The sequence below is a fragment of the Triplophysa dalaica genome, chromosome 12 (assembly GCF_015846415.1).
Source record: "Triplophysa dalaica isolate WHDGS20190420 chromosome 12, ASM1584641v1, whole genome shotgun sequence".
Taxonomy (NCBI): domain Eukaryota; kingdom Metazoa; phylum Chordata; class Actinopteri; order Cypriniformes; family Nemacheilidae; genus Triplophysa; species Triplophysa dalaica.
In genome coordinates this window covers 12,518,074-12,544,995 of record NC_079553.1, presented here as the reverse complement: position 1 = coordinate 12,544,995, position 26,922 = coordinate 12,518,074, and the positions used below count along the sequence as shown (strand labels likewise).

Sequence of the window (26,922 nt, the reverse complement as noted above, 5' to 3'; positions counted from 1 at the left end):
ATTTGCTGCTTGCAGATAACAGATGCTTGTATTCCATCAATAGAAACGGCAGGGATTAAAGAAAATATGTTGTGTACTCTTAAAGCACACTTTAATGTGTATGTACATAAATCATCTGAGAATCTGTCGTTTTTTTCTTAACATTATTTTTGACACATCTCAAATTATATTTGCTCCCAAAAATTGTTTGCCATTTAAATAACACTGAAGAACATATTTTCTTACCATGTAAATACTTTCACACAGGACACATAAAATAGTTTTCAGAAAATATTTTACCTTAGTTTGTCGATTTCATATTTTGCTAATTGATTTTTTTGTATTAATACGTTAATATAGTAATCTACATATTAAAGGGAAAGTTCACCCAATAATACAAATTCTGTCATCATTTACTCCCCTTTGAGTTGTTCCAAATCTGCAAAAAGTAATTTGTTCTGATGAACACAGAGAAATACATTTGGAAGAATGCTTGTAACCAAATAGTTCTTGGTCACCATTGACAACCATATTAGGAAGAATTACAATGATAGTCAAAAGTGCCCCAGAACTGTTTGCTTTCCTACATTCTTCGAAATATCTTCTTTTTTAAGAAAAAAGAACAAATAAATGTACAAAGCAAGTACTGTTTGTTTACAATCATTTTTCCAAATATCTTTAATCAAAACAATGAAATCTACACAGATTTGACACAACTCGAGGGCTAGTAACTGATTACAGAATTGAAAACATTTTGTGAGCTGTCCCTTTAAATTCAATTCCAGCAACTTTAATGTATTCTTTATATAACAGAAATATGAAATCTGTTACACACATTATAATTATATCTAACTGCTACTGAAGCAGAATTCAATATGATCCCCATATAGTGTACATATGGCCACTATATACGCTTTAGAAAAGCAGGACCATTACGTCAGCCATTTTGTTTTTCTTTTACACATTTCACACACTTACACACACATTCAAACACACGTGAATTATACATTCAGGTTTTTATAATTCGCTTCCACTAAGACAGACTCCACTAAAGCCCTGCCGGAGTGGAATGAAAAATAATCCCTTGAGCTCTAGAAAGTGATGATCAAGAAAAGTCTGATCTGTGGAAGAAAGAAGCAGGTTAAAAATGGTAATCGCGTCATTCTGCCACTGTTGTCTTTTTACATTTCACACCTTCTACACTGTCATGTGTCTCTTTATTTGTTTCAGTCACTTTTCTCAGCATAACTCCTCAGCAGAATACATTGCGCCGAATCATGCCCTAAACACTACTACATTCACAGTGGCACTGTATGTGGAGCAGCGTGTTGTTCTAGATAATAATACGTGTTGCCCCAGTAACTGTTGAGATGGCCTAGTCCGTACGGCAATCTATATTTTTACACACATTTATAACAGGCAGCAATCATTTGGTCCTTGCCCCCGGGCTTAACAATAATTCTGTAAAATTAAAGTCTCCATTCTGGTTGCTCCAATTACCCATCCTAATTTTAAAAGGTTGTGGATGGATATTTCTTATCACCGTTCAGCGAGCTGTAGGCATTTCTATTATCTGTGAAAGCGGGATGGGGAGATCTACTGCCATCTTGACTCAAATGTGAATGTATTAATTGTGATTATCACTGTGGAAATGAGAAACAAGGACCGAATCACAATTTCAACATCATTATTCAAAACATTAGACATGAATGTCTTTGCCCTTAATAATTATGTTAACAGTCATTTTTATAATCAACACTATTGTACTATAATCAACACTATTGTACTTATAAATAAATCATAATGCTCCACAAAAACAATATCTGCTGAAGAAACACAATTTCATGCAGTGAAAGTACTGAAGTCTCACAGATTAAATCAGCATGCTGTAAACCGGCAATTATCTGAAATGGAGAAGGTTAATGTACTGTACACTCAACCGTCTATCAGTCTCTAGACCACACCAGAAATGATCTTTCAAAGTCAGTATAGTTTCTGTGGAGTAATCATGTGCCCAGAAAGGGAAAAAAACGCTGTGTTAGATCGTCTAACTGCTGAGAGTGTGATGTGCTCGGCTCGCTTCAGCTTCACTCTGTGTCCGTGTGTGTTTCTGAAGATTGTCCATCCTGCTATGCAGTCATCAATAGATTAAAAGCATTTGCAAAAATATAACCTGACAACACATTGCATGTGGTCAGGTTATAAACAGTGTAAATGTTAAATATAAATGTTCATAAAAATAAACTGTAGAAAACATTTATGCAATTCAAATGAATCCATCAATCTTCTCATCTAATTGTTCATCTTTGTACAGTAAAATTATCTCCCATTTCTCATAAACACTTCTATTTTACATTAAATGGGTCATATGGTGCAAATACATGTTTTCTGCGTCTTTTGTGTGTTTACATTTAGTTATTTAGCAGACGCTTTTATCCAAAGCAACTTACAAAGAGTTTAGGGAGCAATAACAATATGTCATACAGGAGCAATAATACAGTATGTGCCAATACAAAAGTTACTGGTTTCAACATAAGCTAGACCACTACCTGTTGAGAGAAAGGGTGTGTGTTTTTTTTATATTTTATTTATACCATGCATGTATTAGACATGTAAAATTGCAAAAATTAAATTGTCGGAACAAAAGATGCATTCTTTCTAAAAGCGAATGCGTATCCAGACCTGCCTGAAACGCCAAGGGTAACCACACCCACACAAATCTACGTCAGTTCGTAGCACTCAAATATATGGCTTTACGCAAATAAGGTGGGCGTACCTGTCAGTAGTATTGCTTTGGAACCTTATGATCCGTATATAGTCAGAGACACACGTCACAAGCTTGCAGTATTCTACCAATCACTACACACTGGTTAACTAGTCAATCATAGCACACCTCGCATTTCGGAGTGATGAGCATTGTTAGTAATCGGCGTGTTTCAGAGATGCGGGTCAAAGAGGAGATAAAATCCTGCAGGGTATGTGGAAAATACAGCATTTTTAACCTTTAATCTTGTATACACATTGCATTACATCTAAAACAAACCATAATATTCGTTTTAGCCGTGTGACCCCTTTAAAAGCTTTCAGTATTTTAGACCTAAGTATCAACTATTAAAAAAACATTTTAGTAGGTCAAAAAAAATACAATGTAGGCTACAGTACTTCATGCTTCCATCGAGGGAACCTTGTGGAAACACAGAACAATATTTCACATTCAGGCATGATAAGATGAATCATTGCAGCGTGCGATATCACATGCTCACAAATCATCAGTGCTTTGCTCGATAAAAGCGAATCTTTTTTCATGCAAGTTACGGCCTGACGTATTTGTTCATTTGATCGCGGCACTGCTTGTGAGAGGAGAATTATTCATGGTCCAGTTTGTCAGCTTTTGTCCTTGGACCGGTTAGTCAATTAATAAACACTCGGGCCGGAACAGCAGCGAGTGGGCAGCGGCAGAAAGCCTCCGCTCAATCAATGAGTGTAATCATATGACTTGAATCTGATATCGAGCGCGGGAGCGAGCCAGGTGATTAATGACACTGTTAACTGTGAAAAACGACTCTGGCTGCTGGTGACCCAAACCCTCATGGACAAAGCCAGAAGTACATGCTTGTCTTCTCTAAAACTTGTCTTTTTCTATTTCTCTGTTTCAATGTTCTCCCACCACTCTATCTCTCTCTCTTGTATGTTGACAGGACTTTTATTCTGTAGTCTCATAATGCATATACCAGTGTACATTTTGACTTTTTGGTATATCTTTAGAGAGTAAGGATAATAGGGAACTAAAAACTTTTACTATAATGAAATAAATATATTTATATATTCATGTTCATGTGTGTGTGTGTCCACTGCAGACTTTTTTAAAGAAAGAAACAGAACAAACAACAGCACTGCTTATGCATGCTTTTGTATCCCGAACTTAACTTCCGGTAAACATCCACGAAGAATAGAGTCCCTGTAGATCATTTCTAATAACAAGCAAAAAACAAACAAGTGAATGACATTAGCTCGAAGGTTAAAAGTATGTCTAGCCAGTATTATATTGGGTGACCAGTAGAAGAAATGTTACTCGGCTTAACTTGAATGGGTTACATGACCCATTGAACTAATTGTTTTATAAAAAATCTAAATGAAATAAAATATTAACATAAATGTACATGAATAGAAGTTAAATAAAATAAAAATCATTATATTATTATCCACTAGCCAGACCGACCAACAAATGCAAGTTAACTTTAGGTCAGCCGCGTGCGTCCGATGAAACCGTCTAAAGTCAAATTCAATTATGTTTATTTGGAATTGGAAAAATGCAAAATGTTTGTGAGAGGTTTAATGATAGGTTAAGTGGATACAATATACAGTTTTTACAATATTAAATCATTAAGTTTAAGGAAAGGCCTCATAAAACATGTAAACTCAATGTGTGTGCGTGCATGCGTGTGTGATACTGACACTGCTGTCTCAGAGATTTCCCCAAGCGCTTAGGATTTCTTTACTTTTAAATAATTTCATGCTAATGTAACCTTTTACTTTGGACCATTCAAGTAAATCTCCCTTCAGAAATTGAAATTGTCCTTAAAATATTAAATTAACGCATTCACTCTTTAAAAACATTTCAAGTAGATGGTAATAGATTATTGGTTTTATCCTTTTCCTTTCAATTTTTTATATTTCGCCCTTTTATTGTTGATAATTTTTTTTTCATTTGATTAACAAATAGAAGCAGTTTGAAAAAAGAAACTTCATAATAATGTGTCCTTTTTCTGTGTTTTTTTTCAGCAGCAGCAGACGTCAGAAAGATTCTTCCTGAATGATGTCAATAAAGACCTTCTGAAGTGTAAGTTTAATACTGACATGATGTTTCACATTCACATGATCTGATATAATACAATATAACCCACCAATATGACCCACCTGAGTCGTTGTAAATGCATAAAAAAGCAAATATAGAATAAACTGTACTTTTGCAATTCGTGTTTACATCATTATGAAGCACAGCTGGATCAGTATTAGCAGACGCTCACATTCAAACTGAGTTTATTCTTTTGTGAGATTAGTGTGTCGACGTGACACTGAGGCAAAAATCTCTATATTCTCTTTAATGTACGTAAACACCCTGCAAGAATATCAGAGCCTAAAATAAATGATTAACAAAGCTTTTAGCAAAACAACTAAAATCATTTTTAACAGTATAATAAACACACTTACAATTATTTTTTGTGTTTCCAAGTGCCAGCATATTAGTCATTTAATTATTATACATTTGTCTAAAAATCCTTACAATCCATGCATTACTGAAATCTATTGTAGATAAATTATATAGCCTAAACTAGACTACAAAAACATTTACAATTGTTAAGAGGCATTTATGGTGTAGCTTGAATATACAAATGTGTGCAAAAAAGATGCACATGAAAGATGCTCCATATTAATATTCATCTTCATTCATATTCATCTCGAATAAATGACTCAGTTTCTGCATTGTCATCCCTTCCGCTCTTTTGGCTGTGAGGTACTAGTGTCCGTTATGTAGCACAGCTGTATTTCCTCTCCTCTCTTTGTTAAGAGTGACAGGTAGAAGAGTAGCCGCGTGCCCATTGTGTCACTTTGTGTGAAAGTGAGTGTGTGTCTTTGAATGCTGTGAAAGCAGCAGGCTGACATGCCAATAGCTCTTTTCAGCAAATGTAACCCCGACAGCATGCCGTCTGCCTTTTAGTTCTTTTATTCCCTCGTTCTCTCCTTCCCCCGCTCTACTCGTGCTGTGTTTTCTATGAATCTTTTTAGATTATCAATCTAAAAAATTCAGTCCTTTTAGTCCTCTTCTAAATCTTCCTGCATTCTGTGACTAATATATTCTGTTTTGGTGTCTGTTTAGTTGATTCTAAACTGATAACTGTTTTATTTGTGTTATGTAGCCTATTTCAGTTCATTGCATTTTGAACATTATTTATTTAGAATTAATCCATGTTGTCCAAATATGTTGGTGGCAAATGGTTCAATCAATGACAAAATATTAATCCCGTAAAGCGCTTATTTTAGAAGGCTGACAATGTGCATTTATGTGCAAAATAAATGTAGATGATTTTAGAGATTTAAAAATTATTTGACATTCAGAAAAAGCAGTGAAAATCTTTCAGGTTTAAAATAACAATTGTAAATTTGCAAGCTGCAAATATATAATATGATATTAATTTTCAGATAATTTCACTATAGTTGTTAAGATAAAAACAATTCATTACACATATGAAAAGCACTGAATGTCTAAAAATATTACATGAAATTGTTTTTTATCATGATTTTTACAAGAATTCTGCTCTATTATAATTTAAAGCTAAGAAATATTATTTATCACTTGTTAACATAGTACTTGCATATTGTTTTTTCTCTCTTTGCTTTTGCATGAGGTTGTTCAAAAATATATTTTTCATTTCATTGCTTTCAGTAAAAGTATTCACAAATTGTTATTGTCTACTGTTCATTAATTTTTCATTAACTTAAAACTTTTTTTCATTCTCAAAACTCCCTAATGCATTTGAATGAAGAATTCACACCAGGACAAATGATCTTTTGAACCAAATTGTAATGGCCCTACAGTTAATTGAAACATAATTTTTGAATCATTTACCATCTTATTAGCCATGGTCGCTGTAACTGCCAATCATTACATAATGGAGTTAATGTTATGTTTCTGTACATTATGTTAGACCCGAACTCTTCTGTTCCTCCTTAGTAATGTCTCTGCAATCTAATGTCAATCATTTACTTCTAAGACGACTGATTTTATCATGTACCGTGCAGCTCAATAGAGGTGTGTTGTATGGATTTTTTAATAGCAATGATGATTGGGCAAGGTCGTAATGGGAGGGGGGAGTGACCAGAATGGCTGCAGAATGACTTGCATTTTGTGGATCCTACAGGGAGCTCCGTAATCATAGCCGGACTAATGAGCAGAAGACGACTTTTAATGGACTTTCTCAAGCAATCAATGAATGTCCGTCTGCTTAATTTAGGAAGAACATGAACAACTGTCTCAGTAAAACACATAGTCAATTTTCTATTTCAGGGGTATGCTATCAATTCAATTTCAATAAATTTCCCTATTTCTACTGGACATCGTTCGCGTTTAAATGTAAATTAAACCTATTGTTATGTAACATTTGAATTTCTTCCTATTTAGATTCAATAGATAAAATCGAGTTTGCATGTTGTATTAATTTTCAAATTGCAATGTGACTGTTGTAAATAGTACAAACTATAATAATAATAACGTTCTGTGAAATTTCAACACATATATTACTTTAGTCCTGTGATCTTTAATTTCCTTGTCACTACCATAATACAGCTCAACTTTATTTAAAACAACACCCAGGTTTTCCAAGGGTTGTAGCCTTACACTTTCTCTCACAGTCGATCTGTATCTACCTCTCTCATTCACATAGAAAGACAAACATTTTCGTTTTCTTTCTGTCTCTCTCTATCCCTCTCTTTCTGACTCCAGTGCCACGCCTCCCAACATACAAATAAAAAAATAGAAAATAATTTCATAATTTATGAACTACAATAAATAAAGTTATGTAGAAGTAGAAAAAATGTAGCTTTAGTAAAATAAATATAGCGTTGTTCTACTATAAATAAAGCAGAAAGGAGCAAAGATGGCATGTTACAGTTACTGTGTAGGTTGATAAAGACGGCCATTTTGTCTCTTCAGGCTGTCCCTTTCTTTCTCAACTACAGCAAGGAAAACCATCACACAGTATGGAGTAACAATAGTTTACATTTCCTTTTTTAATACAAATTAATGGTTTTGATTTATCTTCTGAATCGTCAATAGAAAATACATGTTTGTGTCGTTTGGAAAGACAGAAAATCTTTCTAGCAGACTATCATTGCCTGCTGTCAGTCTGAAGATCACACAGCCATCAGAGAGGAAGGTTCGTGTGCATGTTTGTGGTTTGTTTAGACAAAGCGGAACTGTTTAATCCATGCGGAAAGATCCAGCCCAGTAAACCGTCACAAGACTTTGCTAGTCTTTATAATGAGCAAACTGCCTTGTGGATAACAGAATTAAAATCTGCTGTAAATTTTGTAATGTGACAATGTTTAAGTGTAGCTATCAGATTATTTTCAAAGTTATTTTCTCTCTTTTTTTAAGTACATGTTACACATTTTGCACACAACGAAATTAAGCCTTTAAAACATTAAGCAGTAAATAAGTAGATGTTAAATTACTAGGATATATGGAGTATTGCAAAATGGCTGGTCCCTGAAATTCTGTCAACAGATATTTTTACCCCCAGAATGTCACTTGGGAAGATGAACTGATTTTTTTACATTTCGCTTTTCTGCAATTGGTGCAGTTTGCCTTCGGCAGCTGCATAAGGTGTGATAAGAGTTGGAGAGTTATTTGCCGGCTTTAAAGAGGCCATCAAACACACACAGCATTGCTATCTAAATGAAGACATAACATAGACTTATTTTTATAAAAAAAAAATATATAATGCTAATTATACTATAAACTAATCCTTAAGATAATTAGACTAATCCTACCATAAAACACATGTTGATTAATTTGAATAAAAAACATTATTTTCTTTAGGATTTTTTTTTTTCTGGGCAAATTTGCCCCGTCTACAGTTTTGCAAAAACTTACAGAATGCATACATATGTGGGTAGTTGACAAATAACCGTAAATGTGTCCTATGGTGTGACAGCAAAACTTTAGAAACAAAACTAACAATCAAGATAAATCTCTCTTATGCTTTTTTAAATTAGAAATATTAATATTAATAATTAACAGTTTTCAAATTTGTTGCTGCACACCACAGGCCACATGTACGGTTTAAACTATCCGTGTGCAAAATATAATGGAAGGAATGTTTTTTCTCTCATTAAAAAGGTAAAGTTTCTTTTTTGTGTGTGTTCATACTCTTACATCTTACTGCCCATCACAACAAGAAGGAATAATGTTAAATAATATTTTGAACGTGAAATGCATCTTATCTTCAAATATTGTTTGATGTATTCATATCGAAGTTGTATGTGCACCAAGCACTAGTTCGCCAACGCTAGTCAGACTCAGACATTCGGCTCCTGTCTCCCTGCGTGTTGTTCTGACTGTATGATTGATTCTTCTGTTAGGTCACCTGCTGGGATCTGGAGATAAGTTTAAACTGCTAAACAGAATCCCTGAATGTGGGCTGGGTGGGGCAGCGTTCTGCTGAGTAAGCTTTGCTCTCAGAAGGGCTCGGGAGGAACGGGTCTATCTATCAGAATTTCGATACATACTCTCAGTTTGAGGAGAGAAACCTGACTGGGATTTTGCCATTCCCAACACACACACACCAACCTCCAGCTTTGAATAATTTTCTTGAGAGCTTTAATTAGGACTAAAAGCCATTAATGTTTGGGCCAGCATTTAGCAAGCAGACCGAGCACGACAAACTGCCTCTGTTTGCTGTCAGAAGGGGCTGTTTGACTAGCATTGAGTTTACCGTAGCAGAAATTCACACTACTCGGCTAATTACATTGATGGATGAAGAGCAATTATTTTTCCCAATATTCATAGCATTTTTACTATATCTGTGAAAGCTAAATAGAGATGGATAATGACACATTTATTTAATACATCCATCCACCCATCCATCCATCCATCCATCTTCTTCCGCTTATCATTTAATACAGTTTACTGTAAATTGTTAGATCCTTAAAAAATGTTTTGAGTGGTAAATCAAAAATGAGGCGAAAGGTTGAGATGACCACAAAAAGACTCGGTTAATAATTAACTGCAAATTTTTACTGTATACAAAATGTAAACATCAGACAACAAGATGGTGATGAGACATTGACTTGGTTTTGTTGGAGAGCTGTGTGTGGGATGTGTGAGATAAATGAGTTGCTTCTGATGTACTAGACAGACTGTCAAAAGAACAGCTGGTGCTTCAAAAGTGGCCACAGCACAGTCTGTCAAGAGAACTGCGGTACAAACCCTACTGCACAAAATATCACTTTCCAAAATCGAGAAAACACGCATCAAAATAGTCTTTTAGGTGTTTCTATTAGAACATTTTGGGCTTGAATTATAATTCTTGCCCAAAGCAACTAAAAGTAAAACAAACTTCAGAAATAGATAATTTCTTGCATATTTTTTGAAGAAGACCTGTTTTAAAGCATATTAAAGGGAAAAAAAAAATCATTTACTTGCTGCCATGTCGTTCCAAACCAACATGACTTTCTTTCTTCTGCAGAACACAAAATAAGATATTTTGAAGAATGGCCCCCATCATTGACTGCAGTGTATTGACAAAAAAACAGGCTTTTCTCAAAATATTTTTTTCTGTAACACAGAATAAAGAGTCATATACAGGTTTTGTATGACATTAGGTCGAATAAATAATAACAGAATTTTTATTTTGATGTGAGCTATCACTTTAAGCATCAACATCTAAGTCTGTGATGTAACTTCTGATTCATTTCTTGTCATTCTGTGCATTAAAATGCTTTTATCCAAACCGGCCCACACATTCGAGGTTTACATTTTTTTAGTACAAGTGTGCTCCCTGTGATTCAAACCACGATCTTGGTCTTGCCAGCACTGTGCTCTACCATCTGAGCTTTACAGATACTCACATCGTTTTCAAAAGATTAAAATGAGTATCTTAAACCCTTACGCTGTCAAGGTGAGAGCCGCAAGGTTCAAGATATCATAGTTAATGTAAGATGAACACTGAATCAAAGAGGTCAATATGAAAATTAAACTCCGTGAGCTTCAATAAGGCCATTAAAATTCTGCTGGCACCCTGCAGAAGGAGAGCATTATTATTTCTGTCATCCTCAAAGATGGGTCATTATGTCTCATGTGTCACTTTTAAACACTCATCCTTTGAGTTCCCTCCCCACCTTGTGTGTGTTTCTTATATGACTTATTTGATAGTTTCAATTGTGATATTGTGTGTTTGAAGAACACTGGAGGACATCCAGAAACCTTCTTCAGCCTTTCGCAGCCTTTGATTGAAACCATATTGAAGTTCTCTAATAGGTTTTGTCGCAATAAGATTGACCATGAAGGGCAGGCCAGTTGATGAAACAGGATTATAGGGAAATGTATTGCCTGGATATTATATGTGCTGTGACATGTCCATCCATGCAGGAATTAAGAGGGATTAACCTGTGGTGAATAGTAGAGCACACAAATAATAGAGTTACAGGAAATTAAGCCATTTTCCTGTTAAAAAGCTCCAGTGAATTAGTTCAACTCATTTAAGTGTTTCAACTGAAATCAGAAACATCAGTGAAGCCCTCATAAAACCTCTACCCTGAAGGCTTCTTTGTAGCCAGGGGAGAATGATCAGGAAGTCGGGAAATGTGGTGAAAAGAGTCACTGCACATTTTGTTCTATGGGTTGTGCAGGGTGCTTTGTAATGTAAGTTCATTTTATATGTTGTGTTGGCAGTACACATTCACAGCTTCACTAACTTATTAACATATAGAAAAAATAGATTATTATGTTTATATTAATAACAGATAAATTAACGTTTTATTTGTTAATAGAGTTCTAGTCATATTTTATCTCCTGTGAAGAATAAATCATTCATCAACATCATTTCTGCTAAAATTTTGTAGATTTCTACTTATCTCCATTCAACGTCTCTGTAGAAATTGATGTTTTATTCATTCAGATGTAAATGCATATTTATTTTGTCTTTTTTAGACAGATCGAAGGATGTGCTCATATCTCTATGGTGGGGCAGGGCAGCTGGTGTTGTGAATCAGGCCGCCGTAGTGAAAGGGCACGGCTTCTTCACAACACCAGGGTCTCACTTCACCACACACACCTGGGAACTGGCCGAGTATTCATCATTAATTTCTACCAATCACAAACAATAAAAGTCAACCTGTGCCCATTGATGACATCACGAGAGATGACTTGCCTGATTTTGTGTGTTACATTACATGACTGTGTATTTCATAGCAGTCTCTCAATCAGAGTTCATGCCAATGGATCGAAATCTTATATCAGCCGGTAAGTCCTGTAAATTGAAGCCAGTTACATCAATATGATTTTTGTGAGACTGGCACTTTATTTAATTATGTTTGTTTATTGTTCAATAAGTCAATATAAATTTCATGTGATATGTATTTTGTCGCCTTGGAATTATAAGGTTCTGTCTGCATTCTGAAGATATTGAGCGTCAAAGTTTTTGCTTTCCATTTGATTTTGTAATACCTTTTGGTTTTCTAAAAGAACAGTTGTATGTGAATATGTGAATAATTCAACTTTGAGTTGATGTCAGATAGAACCTTATAATTAGAAACGTATGATTCTTAGGCGACGATTTTGAAACACTATAATGTATAGATGGATGGTCACTTATTTTGTATTTTGTAACAAATAAAAGTCATTACAACAACTGTGTGTATTTTTTTATTGAGAAAAAAAAACAGAACATTTTAACATTAATCTAATCATATGGATTAAAACAAAAAATTATTCAGACACCACATATAATTAAGTAAAATAAAGTAAACTGTGACATATTATACCCAAAAATTCTTCATACAGTGGTCTACCAGTAAAATTTACAAAACTTTGGGACCAAATTATTCTGACACTTTAACCTGACCATGTTTTTCAAGTGTGTTTTCTTTACTCCTAATGTGACTTCCACAGATTGAACAAAATGAAGCCTTGCTTGATAATTGGTTGACCTAAATTGTTATTCAACCTAATCCATTACATACATTTCTATCAAAGTAATCTGACATTATCAGGATGAATTTGTTCAGACACTGTTTAATTTATTTAATTTTAATTTTGTCAAATTTCATTACCATTCTCTACACTATAGCAATAAACTGTGATATTGTGAGAAATATTGATGGTGGAAAGGACTGTAATTAGTTTACCTTTTTTATAAGGCTCAATCCTTATTACTAATTTTATTTTCTTTTAAATCTATTTTATTGTTCTTCTTATTCGATACAATTAGAGAAACATACATATTGGTAAAATCAAAGGAAATAAGTTTACTTGCTCCCTCTGGTGGAAACAGACCATACTCGACCCCCCTCTCCAAAAAAGATTAATTGTACTGTATTAATATTTCAGTTGATAACACATCCAGCCTGCCCTCAATTACATAAAGCTGTTAATATTGTGCTACTGCTATGGTTTGCCAGAAGGTGTGTTTCCTAGACACATCAACACGCCATTCACTTAAAAACATCCAGAAAATGACCTGTAACCACTACTGACAAATCCATCACAGGCTCCGTCTGGCTCAGGTCAGATGGAAATGAGAGTCAGGCGTAGCCTTAACACTAACATGGAGTGTGTCCCTCAGGAAGGGTCCTGTCACACAAGCAGACATTGTTTCTGCTTGCTGTTTTAGCAGCTACACAATAGCCATACTTAATCTAAATGGATGTCTACGACTCCTTGGTTTGATCATTCGTGTGTGACCACATCTGGGAGAGTTATTATCTGTTCTGACTTTTCCATTCTCAGGTTTTGCACGTATTTTTTTCACAAATGGCTAGAGAAACAAGATAGCCTACTAATATATGCCTAACAATAAATTTAAGTCAGTTGAAATAGTGCCTGGTGCTCTCCTGAAAATAACCAGATGGTGGCGCTTGAGAGCGCTTTGGATCCACTGCGCGTTTTTCCGGAGACACGTTGGTTTCTATGATAAGGAATACCCACGACAGTAACATATTATAGTATCTTTTATTATAGTATATATAGAGTATCTTATTTTTAAGATTATTACTGAATATAAAAATGCAATAACCAGAAATGTTAACTTCTCCATTGTAGTGTTGTATAAGTGTGATGATTGGTCAATGTACTGTTTGTCCTGAAACTCCTCCACTCTGATTGGACAGCTGGGTTGAATGGGACAGTGACGAGGTCTGCGTTTTACCCAAAGTTTAAAAGTAAAAAACGACTAAAAGACAGGTCAAAGGAACACATGAAATATCATTATGATACACTGTGCATCAAAATTCATTGTAATCAGTTTGTCAGAAAAAACACAGAACATCTGAATGTTTTACTCATGATGTATTTTTTTATTTACGTCAGAACGACATTATGAACGATTTATAAAAAAAGTTTCATAAATGAGGCCCATTTTGAGAGAGAGAGAGAGAGAGAGATTAAAACCTATGACCTTATCAATGTACACTGATGAGTAAATGCGGCATAAAAATCAACACAAAATGTATTACATATCTTTATCAGGAGCGTGGAGTGATACAGGGTTGCGGTTTTAGCCCAACATTGTTTAATATTTACATCTAACAACCATTCTAGAGCGATCTGGAGCCCCTCTCACTCCACACCACTCACAAATCAAATGTCTGCTCTATGCAGATGATCTTGTTCTGTTTTCTCCCACTCAACACGGCTTAAAACAGAACCTGGACCTGCTAGAACAATGCTGGCCCTGACAGTTAACGTCAGTAAAACTAAAATTATAACCTTTCACAAAAGATTCAGATCCCAACTATCACAACACGCATTTACATTAGGCATAGGCACAAACCCCATAACATCACACTACAATTTCCTGGGATTAAAAATCAAATCCACAGGAAAATGTAATCCGTGAATGAACTGAGAGATAAAGGACGCAGGGCCTTCTATGCCATCAAACGTCAATGTCCTATTGAAATCCCAATTTAGATTTGGGCTGAAAATATTAGAATCAGTAATTTATTCCATCTATGGCAGTGAAGTGTGGGGTCCACTGACAAATCCAAGATTTAACCAAATGGGAAAAACATCCAATTGAGAGCCTGCATATACAGAACCCTGTTAAATCAGACACAACCAAATTACAAGACAAATGAAACAAAACTATACCACTCATTGGGAAACCAAAACAAAGTAAAGTGCAGTGTTATTTGGCCCTAAAGAGAGAATACGGTATGCCAAACTAACGGGTACACAGTGACAAAAAAATCTGTACAAAATTGAGACGGAACTCCACTTCCTAACAAAATGCACAAAATACACGGATCTACGGACAATGTTTTATGAAAAAATCAAGTCCATGAAAGTCTGTCAAACGATGAGAAATTGCCGTATCTGTAAGGAAAACACAAGGACTGCTGTGTGTTAGCTGCACAATATGTGTCTGCCTGTCACAACAAAAGAGAAAACAATGAAGCTGCCCTGACCTGATGTTTCCAAATGTACATAAAATTATATCATTATGTCACTTTATTTTGCTACTTAAATATATTTTGCTTTTGTTAATCCTTGTTTAAACTATACTCAAATATTTACATTTATAAACCACTTAAAGTTGCACTAAACATACATCACACTTTTTTACATGTAATTTAATTTTATTACTACAATTTTCTTTCATTTCATTTGTACACATTCTTGCACTATTTGTATGCAGCCCAGCTGCAAATGCTTTGGCAATACAAAAGTACATTTTGTCATGCCAATAAAGCACACTTAAATAGAGAGAGAGAGAGAGAGAGTGATGATTTTTGCGTGATTTTGCTTTCAGCTGTTCCAATCTTTTTTCTTTTATTTACAATACATTTTTGTTTGAAAGTTTTAATAAATCGTGATCAAATGAATTAAAAGAATCAGAAAATTTAATTCTGAAAATGATTTAGAAAAGCATAAACAAATTTGGAGTGATCTTGACTCTCAAAAAGGTTTATTTTTCAATGTCTAGACAAATTTGATGAAGAAACATTTCTAGTTTGTAATATGAATAAAAAACACTTAGAATTGTATGTGTTTTTCAGTTTTGTGTCATCATCCAAACAGCACCTATAGAGGGCGCTAGACCACACAAATCGCACGTCGAGGCAAACACACAGAAGCGTCGATCGATAGGCGGTCGATTAGTTCTGTCTGTATGTATCATTTGGCCTGATTTGAGTGCCTGAGTCAAGACCGTGAGTTTAGACATACCAGCAGTGAACATGTAACGTTGCATAAACACAGGTAAAGCATGCTATGTTGTTGTCGACATTTTGATCTGTTATTCAGACATGAATAATGTGTTCGTGCGATGCATTCTGTGTCTGTTGTGGGTCTTTATAAAGCGCACACAGTTTGTTTGTGCTTATTTACAGCGGATTATTGTTATTTACAGTGTAAAGAATGCTGTCAAACGTACACTTTAGATAGTGAACCGAATATAAGATCACTAGAGATAATATTTAGTTTTTGGAGCGGAAATGTTTGCTGTTATGTTGTTTGTTTGTAAATAGTCAAAATAATAGCTTTCCTGTAGCTCAGTGGTAAGAGCAGGTTGTGGGTTCGATGCCTGGGGATTGCACATACCTAAGTATAAATGTATACGATAATGCATTGTAAGTCGCTTTGGATAAAACTAAATGTAATAGGACATCGTTTACAGTAACAGTAACGTTATAGATCAAGATCATTTACATGTCTTAAACGTTACCTGTCCTGGTCCTGAATATAACGTCTAAGTGACAAATTCTCTATACTTATAAAATGTAACCATAGTTGTGGCTAATTTTTGGTGTATTGTTTACCATTTGTATTACCATATATAGTTTAACTACAAATATCAAAGTTAAATTACTATAACACAACCATCTTTTGTGTAATTACTAAGATTTTACTGCAAATACACTAAAAAGATATGGTAAGTTTGGTGATTTATCACAATCTTGGTTTCAAATATGACAAATATTTTTGGGCTATCAAACGATTAATCGCATCCAGAATAAAAGTTTGTCTTTAGTACGTAATATATGTCTGTATACTGTGCATATTAATTTTGCATTCATAAACACATACATGTACATGCAAATAAGAAAAATAAAAAAATGTATAAACGTTTGTTTATATATAATATTATACACACTGACTGACATGTGTGCTTATGCGAACAAAATCAAGATTTGTGTCCTTGTGTAAACAGTCCTTTAAAAATGTTGTGGAGGAGGGGGGAACATACTATACTTGTTTGTGGTTTGAGAACATCTAGAACCACCAATTCAACAACAATTACTCTGTTAGAGCCAATCATGCACTATCCTGCGGTAGTGGGATTTTAGGCAGAAAATGCTGGGGAAAAAAGATTCATGCATTAACAAAGTGTGAAATGTTTGGTTTACATGAGGCCCATTTCGTTTTATGTATATGATATTTACCTAATACAATAAATAACTGTATAATATGTTGTTCTTTGCTTTGTATATTATAACTTTCAAAATAACAAAATACATCAAAAACACCATACTTCCCAATTTCCGATTTATATAATTTTCCAAGTCTTTCCGAAATAATCTTGAATAGATACAATGGTAAAACAAATGTAAAATTGTTTCTTTTTCCATCCCACAAAATTCACATATATAAGATATGTCCAGTTTAAATCTTTCTAAAACGTGGTTAACAGGATAAATTCTATTCAAATTTTTATACGATACCTCCTTAATTTTGTTACCAACACAGAACTTATTCTGTATTTTTCAAGCTTTCTTCCAAGTTGAAGACAACATATCCCATCATTCCATGCTTCTACACAGCGTCGTCAAACTACGTGATTGTTGTTGTTTTGATAGTGTGCTTTCTATCGGCGATTTCTACAAACTGTACCTTTAAATGTATTCTGTACGCAGGGTAGAGAACAGAATTGTCTTTGATCATTTTCTACACCATGGTTAATTTTCATAAAGGCAGTAACAACTAGTGGTGCTACAGTTGCTTAAGACAGAACATCTATGCAAGGTTCCATAAAGAACCTTCAACATCTGAAGAACCTTTCTGTTTCAAAAAAGGTTCTTTGTAGTGAAAAAGAGTTCTTTAGATTATAAAAAGTAAGAAAGAGATTTTTCTTTAAAGAACCTTTGGCTGAAGGGTTCTTTTTGTAGCCAAAAATGGTTCTTCTGTGGCATCGCTGTGAAGATCCTTTTAAGCACCTTTATTTTTAACAGTGTACAGAGTCTACACAGGACTCTGTAAAAAATCATGTGATGAAACATAAATCTCAGTTTGTGGAGTATTTTATTATACTGCTAAATAATAACTAATTTGCATATTGAAGTAAATTATTGGTTAGGTAGGCAATAATTAAAATATTAAACTGATAGACGACTGTGTGAAGAACCAAGTTGTCACAGCATTATCTGGCCCCAGACATAACTAACGTATATTAATATTCATAACAGTGCTTAACATTTGAAACATTTAGTCCTCCTCATTCTTGAATATTTGGTAACATATTTAAATGTAACCAGATCTTTGTACTATTGACCTGCTAAAGCGTCTGATGTCTGTCATTGAGATTCATTTACTTTGATTTCTCTCTCCAGCATCTAGCGTGATGTATGGGACCACCTTCCTGGGATATATGAGGTTTGTTTAACACCTATGGTTAATGACAATATTCTGTTATGTTTCATGAAATAAAATATATGCAAATAAGGTATATTGTACTTATGCGTTGTGTCAAGTCTTCTCATTTTTCATTTCGTCTCACAGGTTTGGTGGTAGATTTTCTCTTCAGATCGTTCAGAGGAGAAATCTCTCAGGAGCTGACACCATTAATGCCCTGCGCCCGTTTTACTTTGCAGTGCATCCTGATTTCTTTGGCCAGCATCCAAGAGAGAGAGTAATAATTAATTTGCATCTTTATTATATACATAAGCCCTTAATATAATTTTACGTTATCCCTAAACCCTTAAGATTTTATTGGCTGCATAAAAATATTTAATTATAACTTTTGATGATAATATTTGTCAATCTACTGTAGCCCACAGCTTTGTTCAAGTGTTTCATATGTGTTCAAAAGTCCAAATTCTGTTCAAATTTCTGTGTTGCAGGAAGTGAATGAAAACTCCCTGAAAAGGCTAAATGGTTACCTGGAAAATCTTCAGAAGCCTGGTGTGAGATCCCCCCAACCCACAAACCTTATTTTTTATGTGAGGGACACAAAGGAAAGAACAGACTCCAATAACAGTCTGCAAGGCTCAGGTAAAATCACCTTGGATTAAATTAATTCACCTTTGACTGGTTAGTTACAACAAGACACGCCTCCTCGGTTTTAAGAAAAATCTATAAATTAGTGATGTAACGGTGTGTAAATTTCAGATCACGATTATAGTGATCAATATTATCACGGTTTTATTAACATGTTCTCGAAATGTCAAAAAAGTGCTGATGTAAACCGATTTAATATTGAGTTTACCTGTAAATGTACTTTTGTTTGATTTACATCCAATAAATAACATATAAGTCACCGCATGTTGGGGGCATGAGTTAAAAGTTTCCTAGTTAAAATTAAACGTAACTTTAAGTGAGTAAATCAGATTTGTATATAAACACTACACAATTCAGCAAATAACCTGTCTGTGTTGTGAGAAATAGGTTGTACTTTAGTACCCAGGAGAAAGTGGCATTAAAACTGTTGCCAACTTGGGTACAAATAGCGGTACTTTGATGAATTACTTTTTCGAAACTTGTAGGGGAGCGAGGGGCACAAAGTAACGCAGGGTTAATTGTAACACAGGTGTTTTTCATAGTTGGACAGGGTCGACCAAGTTGTGCTTTCGGTCTTTTTCTCTCGTTCCCAGATGACGATCATCTGTAAAATTGTTTCAAAGTTTCGATGTGTTGTCACAGAGATATTGGAGTGTGTAGTGGTAGCATGGAAGTAAATTTCTTCATCTTGTTATGTTTTTTCGATTTCTCACTTGGGTGTTTAAGTCACCAAATTCAACCTTACATTATCGTAATCAATTATATTATCTTGTCGCATGAAACATAGCACCGTATTGAAACATGTCAGATACTAATAGCAACTGTCAACTCGACTTACAGTTTACACATCCGGGTTAGTTACACAGTGTAACAATTAATCCAAATGTGTGAAAATGTATTCAAAGCAACGAGATGAAAACATCTGTAAACTCCATTAATCAAAATCATATATGAAATTACAATATAAGCAAGAGTAATTGTCTATTATGATTTTTTGGGGGTTATAATTGTTCAGCATTTTCACTTAAATCTATCCATATGTATTGATTTATAATAGAAGGATGGTTAGATGAGTTGGCTGGATGATAGATGTTCAGATAGATGATAGATGAGTAGATATCTGTTATAGACAGAAGTACAAATAATGTAAACCTGTAGTTTAAAGACAGATTAATATTGAGTTATTTGTGTTTGAACATCATTTTTCAGCAAGTCTTATAACTAACCCACTGTCTGTCACAATGAACCCCACCCATGGGGTTAAGCTGTACTAGTAAAAAAAGTTTAAGTCTTCATTGTAGCAGGGATGTGTATGTTGCTTGTGCAAGAACCTGATTAATAAAGCTTAAATGTTTTTTCAGTGATATAACCAAAAAGCGTTAAGTTCAACCCCTATCATTTTTTTTAACGAGAAGGCTATATGATTGATATTAGTTTTTTATGTTTTAATGATGATTTACTCCAGTATTCAAAACACCTCATGTTCCAAATCTTCTGAAGCCATATAAAAGCTTTGTGTAATGAAAACCACAGAAATTCACTCAAAAGTGATGTGGGGGTGGGTAAATGACAAAGGGATTTGTAATGTAGGCTTTCCGGCTTTCATTTACCAGGATTCTGCACAGTGAGCTTCACCCTTCAGTCTAAGGATGTTCTGAGCACAGTTCTGGATGTTCTGAAGTCCTGTAGCCTCTCAGTTGAACATATGCAAGAGCTGCTTAAGGCTGAAACTAGACACACCCCATTACAACAACCTGGGACATCTTTCTATCGACCAATCAAATGGGACAAGACTTACTACACTTTCACAGGGTTCAGAGACCCAGAGCAGGAGTTGGAACAAGCCAAAAGAGTGGATCCAACACTCAGGTACATACAGAGACTATTATTACTCTCAGTGAAGCTTCCCCTTTTGAGAGTTTGCAAGACATATTTGAACTTGTTTTGGACTTTTTACATTTTTGTTAAAACAAAGAAATACAATCAAAGGTCATCGATATAATCAATAATCCAACAGACAAGAATGCTCAGGAATGCAGGATTTAAAACTAACAAGACTTGGCAATGAATGGGACAATTAACCAGGTATGAATAGACACAGTTAACAAGACACAGTTAAATGGAAATATGTGATGTGTAGTCCAGAGTGTATAGGGAGTGCCCTCTGGTGGAGCATGCGGGCACTCGACCTGGCGGGTTTGACCCATGAATAATGACTCAACAATGTTTTTTGTGCCATTTATTATTAGAAGTAAGTTACGTGTACATATAACAGGTTCACTCAGGGCTAGAAGTCCTATTGAGATGAAATCCCTTCAGAGACCTTATAGCCTTGAGCTGTAAGCTCTGGATAAACAGCATGTTTTTGTGTCTGAGGCTTTAGTTTATCCATGAAAATGTTGTTATGTTCCAAAGGGTGGCTGATCCGAAGCATTGTTTCTCTCTGTCTGTCTGTCTGTCTTTAGTTTATGGCTGAGGAACAATGAGCAAGAGGCCACAAAGAAACAAAACGCCAGCATGCCACGACGCGAAGAGCTGAACAGACTTAAAAGAGAACTGATCCAGAAGCTTGGCTTGCTAGACATCAGGTCAGCCCTAACTCAGCTTTACAGCTTTTATAGTGGTTTTAGTATTTCCGGTAATATACGGTGGGGTAGTGGTGCAGTGGTTTATCTCAGGGCTGATTAATTGGTTTGATCCCATGAAGAGAGTCTTTGTTCTTCACTATTGTGCCCTTGAGAAAGATCCATGTCCCTGTTTGGTGGCATTGTATTAAAGTACATTTTTCCAGTCCCAGTTATGTTAAATTTGTGAAAACACACGCAGTTTCTGCCAATCTCATATTAATCTTGAGTGCCTATACAGTAGTATTGCATATGTCGTATCTTCGAAGAGTATTTAGTTTGATCAAAGTTATAAAAGAGAGATACAGCTGTACGATTATTTCCGGAAAAAGACCAGCTGCTGTAGGCTTACAGGAACTACAGCACGACCTCACAATACTTCAACGCATTATCCCTTATTATTCATGTATGCGCTGATTGCCAACAAAACACAGACATATGACTTAGTTTGACTTACAGCGTGCAGTTCATGTCAGGCATCTTTTAGCACTGGGACCGCGCCATCTATCAGTATTAAACCATCTCCAAATCCAGCAATATATCCATTGTTTATATAACATCCATCACTGAAATGCCGTGAACAAACAAACACACAACTTCTTTCACTATCGCAAGAGTAACAAGCTGCAGCTGAAGGCCCACAGCGCATGGGCGGACTATTTCTTTTGCCTTGCCGTGGGCGTGCTTTTCCAGGAGAATTCCCCAATAAATGGAATAGGATGCCTGTTATGAAACAAAGATCCTGACTTATAAAACAATTTCCGAAACAAGTTGGAGTGCTAGGGGAGTGTATCAAATAAAAAATACTACGTTATACGTCAAACTCGTTTGACCATTTGAAGCATGAGAAGCCAGCACGTTCAACATTGTGAAGAAGTCAGAGTGCATGACATAGCATGTTATCCCGCCTTTAATTCAATTCAATTCACTTCATTATTATCAGTCATCATCTGCACCTCTGGGCTCGGCCAGTAACAAATTAATTATGATATACAAAATTCCTAATATGTGGCTTCTTGTGATACCTCTATGATTCAGGTTTAAAATCAATGTACAGAAGTCTGTGTCCCAGAGAGTCTCAGAAGTCTGAGAACATATTAAATTGCTACATTTGTGAAACTGATTCATTATTTTCATACAAAATGATTTCTTAATCAAAATTTTAAGCTGATAATATGTGACCCTGGATCACAAAACCAGTCTTGAGTAGCACAGGAAATTTTTAGTAAAAGATAAAAATAAATTGTATTGGTCAAATTGATCTATTTTTCCTTTATGCCAAAAATCATTCGAGTATTTAGTAAAGATCATGTTCCATGAAGATATTTTGTAAGTTTCCTACCTTAAATATATAAAAACTTTAATTTTGTGAGTTGATGGCCTGCTACAGCGCCTCTGATTAACAACTTCAAAGGCAATTTTCTCAATATTTAGTTCCCTTTGCTCCCTCAGATTCCTGAGTTTAAACTGTTGTATCTCTGCCAGATATTGTCATGTCCTAACAACCCATACACCAAAAGAAACCTTAGTTTCGACCCATAAGACTGGTTTTGTTGTCCAGATATCACATATATTAAAAACCAATATAATATAATACAAAAATTGGATGTTCCACCATTAGAAAACGTGATTTAACAAAGATTCCAGCCAAACACCCTGTTGTCAAAATGTCTCCTGTGATCATGTGCTCATCTGTCCTGTAGGTGGCAGCGTAAATGGGGAGTTGCGCACAAATGCTGTCAGCTTCAGAGTCTGAGTCGTCTCTTCACACAGAGCCCCGAAGCTCTACACAACCTGAGAGGTAACCATGAAAATAAGATAATAGGGGATGCCACAAATGTTCAATGTGTACATGTTTATTCCTTTATTTGTTATCTCTTTTCCAAATCACAGGATACATAATCGTGTTCACCGACCAATCAGGAATGAACGCCTGCGGTCATGTGATGCTGGGAACGATGGATGTCCACCACCAGTGGACAAAGGTAAAACTCATTTATTCAAACTAATGTTTACTTCTTAACAGGATTAAAATGTCACTACAAACCTTTATGCTTACCGTGATTGATAAAAATCTGTTTGTGTTTTTCTATCTTCTCATATCTGTGTTCAGTTCTTTGAAAGATTACCAAGCTACTGCAGGCTGTTTCAGCAGTCGAACTGGTTGAAGGAGCGCATCAGTAACCTGTTGGGAGAGATTCGGGTGATCCACATCGAGCGTTTGGGTCCAGCTCTGCCTCTAGAGGAACACTACAACACGCTCAACACCTTTCACAAGAGACTGATGCCCAAACGCCTCTCCCTGCATCCCCGCAGCCTGCAGGGCCTTTCTATGACCCTGGAGAAGTAAAGAATCTATGGTCAATTCATCCATTTGTTTGTGTAATGGTTTTGAAATAAAAGAGATCATTTCACCTAAATGAAATAGTTCACCTAAAAGTAAAAATGCTGCTAGCATTTATACACTCTGATGCGCTATAGTCACAGATTTGTCTACTGTCCTGAGCATTATTATTGCTTTAAGCGAGGACCACGTTGGAGATCACTTCTCTAATATATATATATATCATCATTGTCCTTCCAAAACCTTGGATGTCCAAATTTACTGTTTATCAGGAAATGGATAACCACTGTACTTTTAAAATGATTTAACACTGTGTTATTAAAGTTGACAAGCAATTTTTTATTCTTTTTATTGGTTAAATATTTGCAAAACCTAGTGACAAACATAAAGGGAGACTAATAATAATGATTTATGTCAAAAAATAAGAATCACGGAATATGAAGATACAAAGTTTCAGAAGGACAGCAGCTATATGACTCTTTCTTCTGTGGAACACAAAACAAGATATTTTGAGTAATGTCTCGGTGGTCTTGTGTCCGTACAATGAAAGTCAATGAGGTCCAAAGTGGTTTGGTTACCAACATTCTTTAAATGTATTATTTGTATTCTGCAGAGGAAAGAAAGTCAAACAGGTCTGCAATGACATTGTGGGTGAGGAAAATGTTCATTTTTGGGTGAACTGGAACATGGTGACCAGGGGCTAGTTGCATGAACATGGTCGCTAAATTAAGACTGTGGCTTAACAACTAGTCTCATTGACTAGCAGCTAGTAAGGACTAATATGTTTTACTTTTTAGATTTTAATTAGACAAATCTAAATTTTTATGTGACTGAATTAAAAAAGTTATGACCAGTTTTGAAGAAAAAAAATGGATGACTAACTTGTAAGACTTGTGGACTTGAATATCAAATGGACAGTTGACCCAAAAATGCAGATATGTTTGTGGAAAGAAAAGGCGAAAATGCACTTCCTTAAACAAAATCAAATTTAAATTTTGTCTGTAAATGCCCCAGTATAATATGGGTGATGTAAAGGGCATTTGTTTTAAAAATCAGAATGTTTGTTACCTTTGTACCAATGTTTCCTTTCTTGTTGAATGTTTCATTTGAATTATGCGACGTTACAAAACTGAAATGCATTCTTCATCTTATTCATATAGGAAATGTTTCATAAAAGAATAGTATTGAGAAAAAGAGATGGAAATGAAATAAAGAAAGAACTTGCTTGTCCAAGTTGAACAGATTGATGATGAATGGCATAGAGGTTTCAGACACTGAAGGTGTTTTCCCTGTCATTCTTCTGTTCTTTTCACATCTGTCTCATTTAAAGGATACTGACAGATGTTACTGTTGACCAGTAACAGTTCTATGAAGTCTTTGTGCTGTTGAATGTCTAGTCCGTCATTGTGTTTTTTTATTCTGTTCTGTTGCCATAGTGACCGCTCCACCCCCATCCTCCATGAAATGGGGCACTTCATCATCCCCACCATGTGTGACACCCTACTGCTGCAGAACTTCCTCCAGAGCCAGGCACAGGAGGCCCGTAGACGCGTCCAACGCAAGGACCAGTAAGCACTGAACTCTTATTATTATTAAAAAGATATTCATACACTATGCATTTTGCAGTTGTTTTACCTATATTTTACATATTGCATTAAATAAAATTTTAGCATTAACGGAAATGCCAGTATTTTATCTGGGTTTTTTTACAGTGTATGTATAACTACATAATCTCTATGTATAACTGTAAGGACAGTATTAGATTCACAGTGGCCGTTAACTTAGCTTTCATACAGCCTTGGAAGCTTCCATTAAAATGGAAAGTATTCCCATGTGCACAGGTTGGAGGCAGAGGAAGAGAACATCATTTCAAGCTGTCAGCAGGATCTGTCTCTGCGCAGTCTTTCGAAAGAGACCAGCGTGTCAAGCAGTCAGATGATTCCCTGCTGCAGGCGTCTGATGGAAGAAAAATCTCCTCAGATGCAAGGCCTTCACCTTTGCGTTTCACATTTCTATTCCGTCATGCAGGACGGGGATCTGTGTATTCCCTGGGACTGGAAGGGCTGAAACAGACTGGAAGTGTTACTGATAGGTTTTCTACATGATAACCTATGTCTCTCAGGCTAATGTAGTTGTTATAATGGAAGCAGCCTAATGTATAGCCGCTATTATAAATGCACTTTGGTCCTAAAATACTAATGCATAGTGTGGTGCTTTTAAGGCAATGGTTCCCAGTGATGTGATATTTTAGCTTGGCACAGAAAATGTGTTGACTGCACTGCCAACCTTTTATATTTTATATATCTATATGTTCAACAGAATCACCATTGTGCAAGGTCATTTTGGTTAAAAAGAAAGTCCAAAATCTGTGATTTTAAAGCAATTAAACAGGGTCTGATGTTTTTCACCCTAAACGGCTGTAACAGAGCTGATAGACCTACGTTTTGCCTTTGAACAATCACTTTTAAAAAGCATATTTATAATATCGTAATTCTTCTTTTCATGGCAGTTTTATATACAACTGTATAGCTTCTCAGTATTGAACGTTTCTTGGTTTTTTATTTTGAAAGTGGTGCTAAAGTGGTACCACATGAATGGCTGCTTTATCATTTCCTTTATCATTTCAAAACCAAAATATCACTGCCTCACATTTACAAAAGGTAAACTTTTAATGGTACCAACTACCAAAAATAAAATGCACAGACAATGTTCAAGTGCTGAGTCATAACTTTTGAGGTTTCTGTAGAATGGAATGGTATAATATCATTCTGATGATTTATTGTGTGTCCAAGTATTCAGGATTGGCATATGCACCTTTAGATATAGCGAATGTGCATCATCAATCTTACATGCTGTAAAATTCTCAGTTTTGCTGATGTTGTAATTCAAAGTTTATAATGTGATGGCTGTACTCGGTTTCATAAATATCAAATGTGTGACCACAGAGTTAAATAAATGTTAACATTCATCTTTTACTAGAA

At 35.2% G+C, this 26,922-nt stretch overlaps 1 protein-coding gene across 1 annotated transcript; it reads left to right on the top strand.

The window, feature by feature from the left end:
- Positions 1–15,865: 15,865 nt before the first annotated feature.
- Positions 15,866–26,922, top strand: tcaim (T cell activation inhibitor, mitochondrial). Its single transcript, XM_056761614.1, has 11 exons — positions 15,866–15,958; positions 18,307–18,349; positions 18,476–18,605; positions 18,817–18,967; positions 20,587–20,842; positions 21,439–21,561; positions 23,301–23,398; positions 23,491–23,582; positions 23,711–23,943; positions 25,378–25,509; positions 25,783–26,922. Exons 2-11 carry the CDS (start codon positions 18,318–18,320, stop codon positions 26,006–26,008), a joined length of 1,473 nt encoding a protein of 490 aa, XP_056617592.1. The 5' UTR covers positions 15,866–15,958; positions 18,307–18,317; the 3' UTR covers positions 26,009–26,922.

What these genes read in the sequence shown, in the direction of transcription:
- tcaim (XM_056761614.1), top strand. Translation starts at nt 18,318, where the DNA reads ATGTATGGGACCACCTTCCTGGGATATATGAG. An exon ending in ACCTTCCTGGGATATATGAG is followed by an intron (nt 18,350 to 18,475) that starts GTTTGTTTAACA and finishes TTCGTCTCACAG; the next exon opens with GTTTGGTGGTAGATTTTCTC. An exon ending in CGCGTCCAACGCAAGGACCA is followed by an intron (nt 25,510 to 25,782) that starts GTAAGCACTGAA and finishes CCATGTGCACAG; the next exon opens with GTTGGAGGCAGAGGAAGAGA.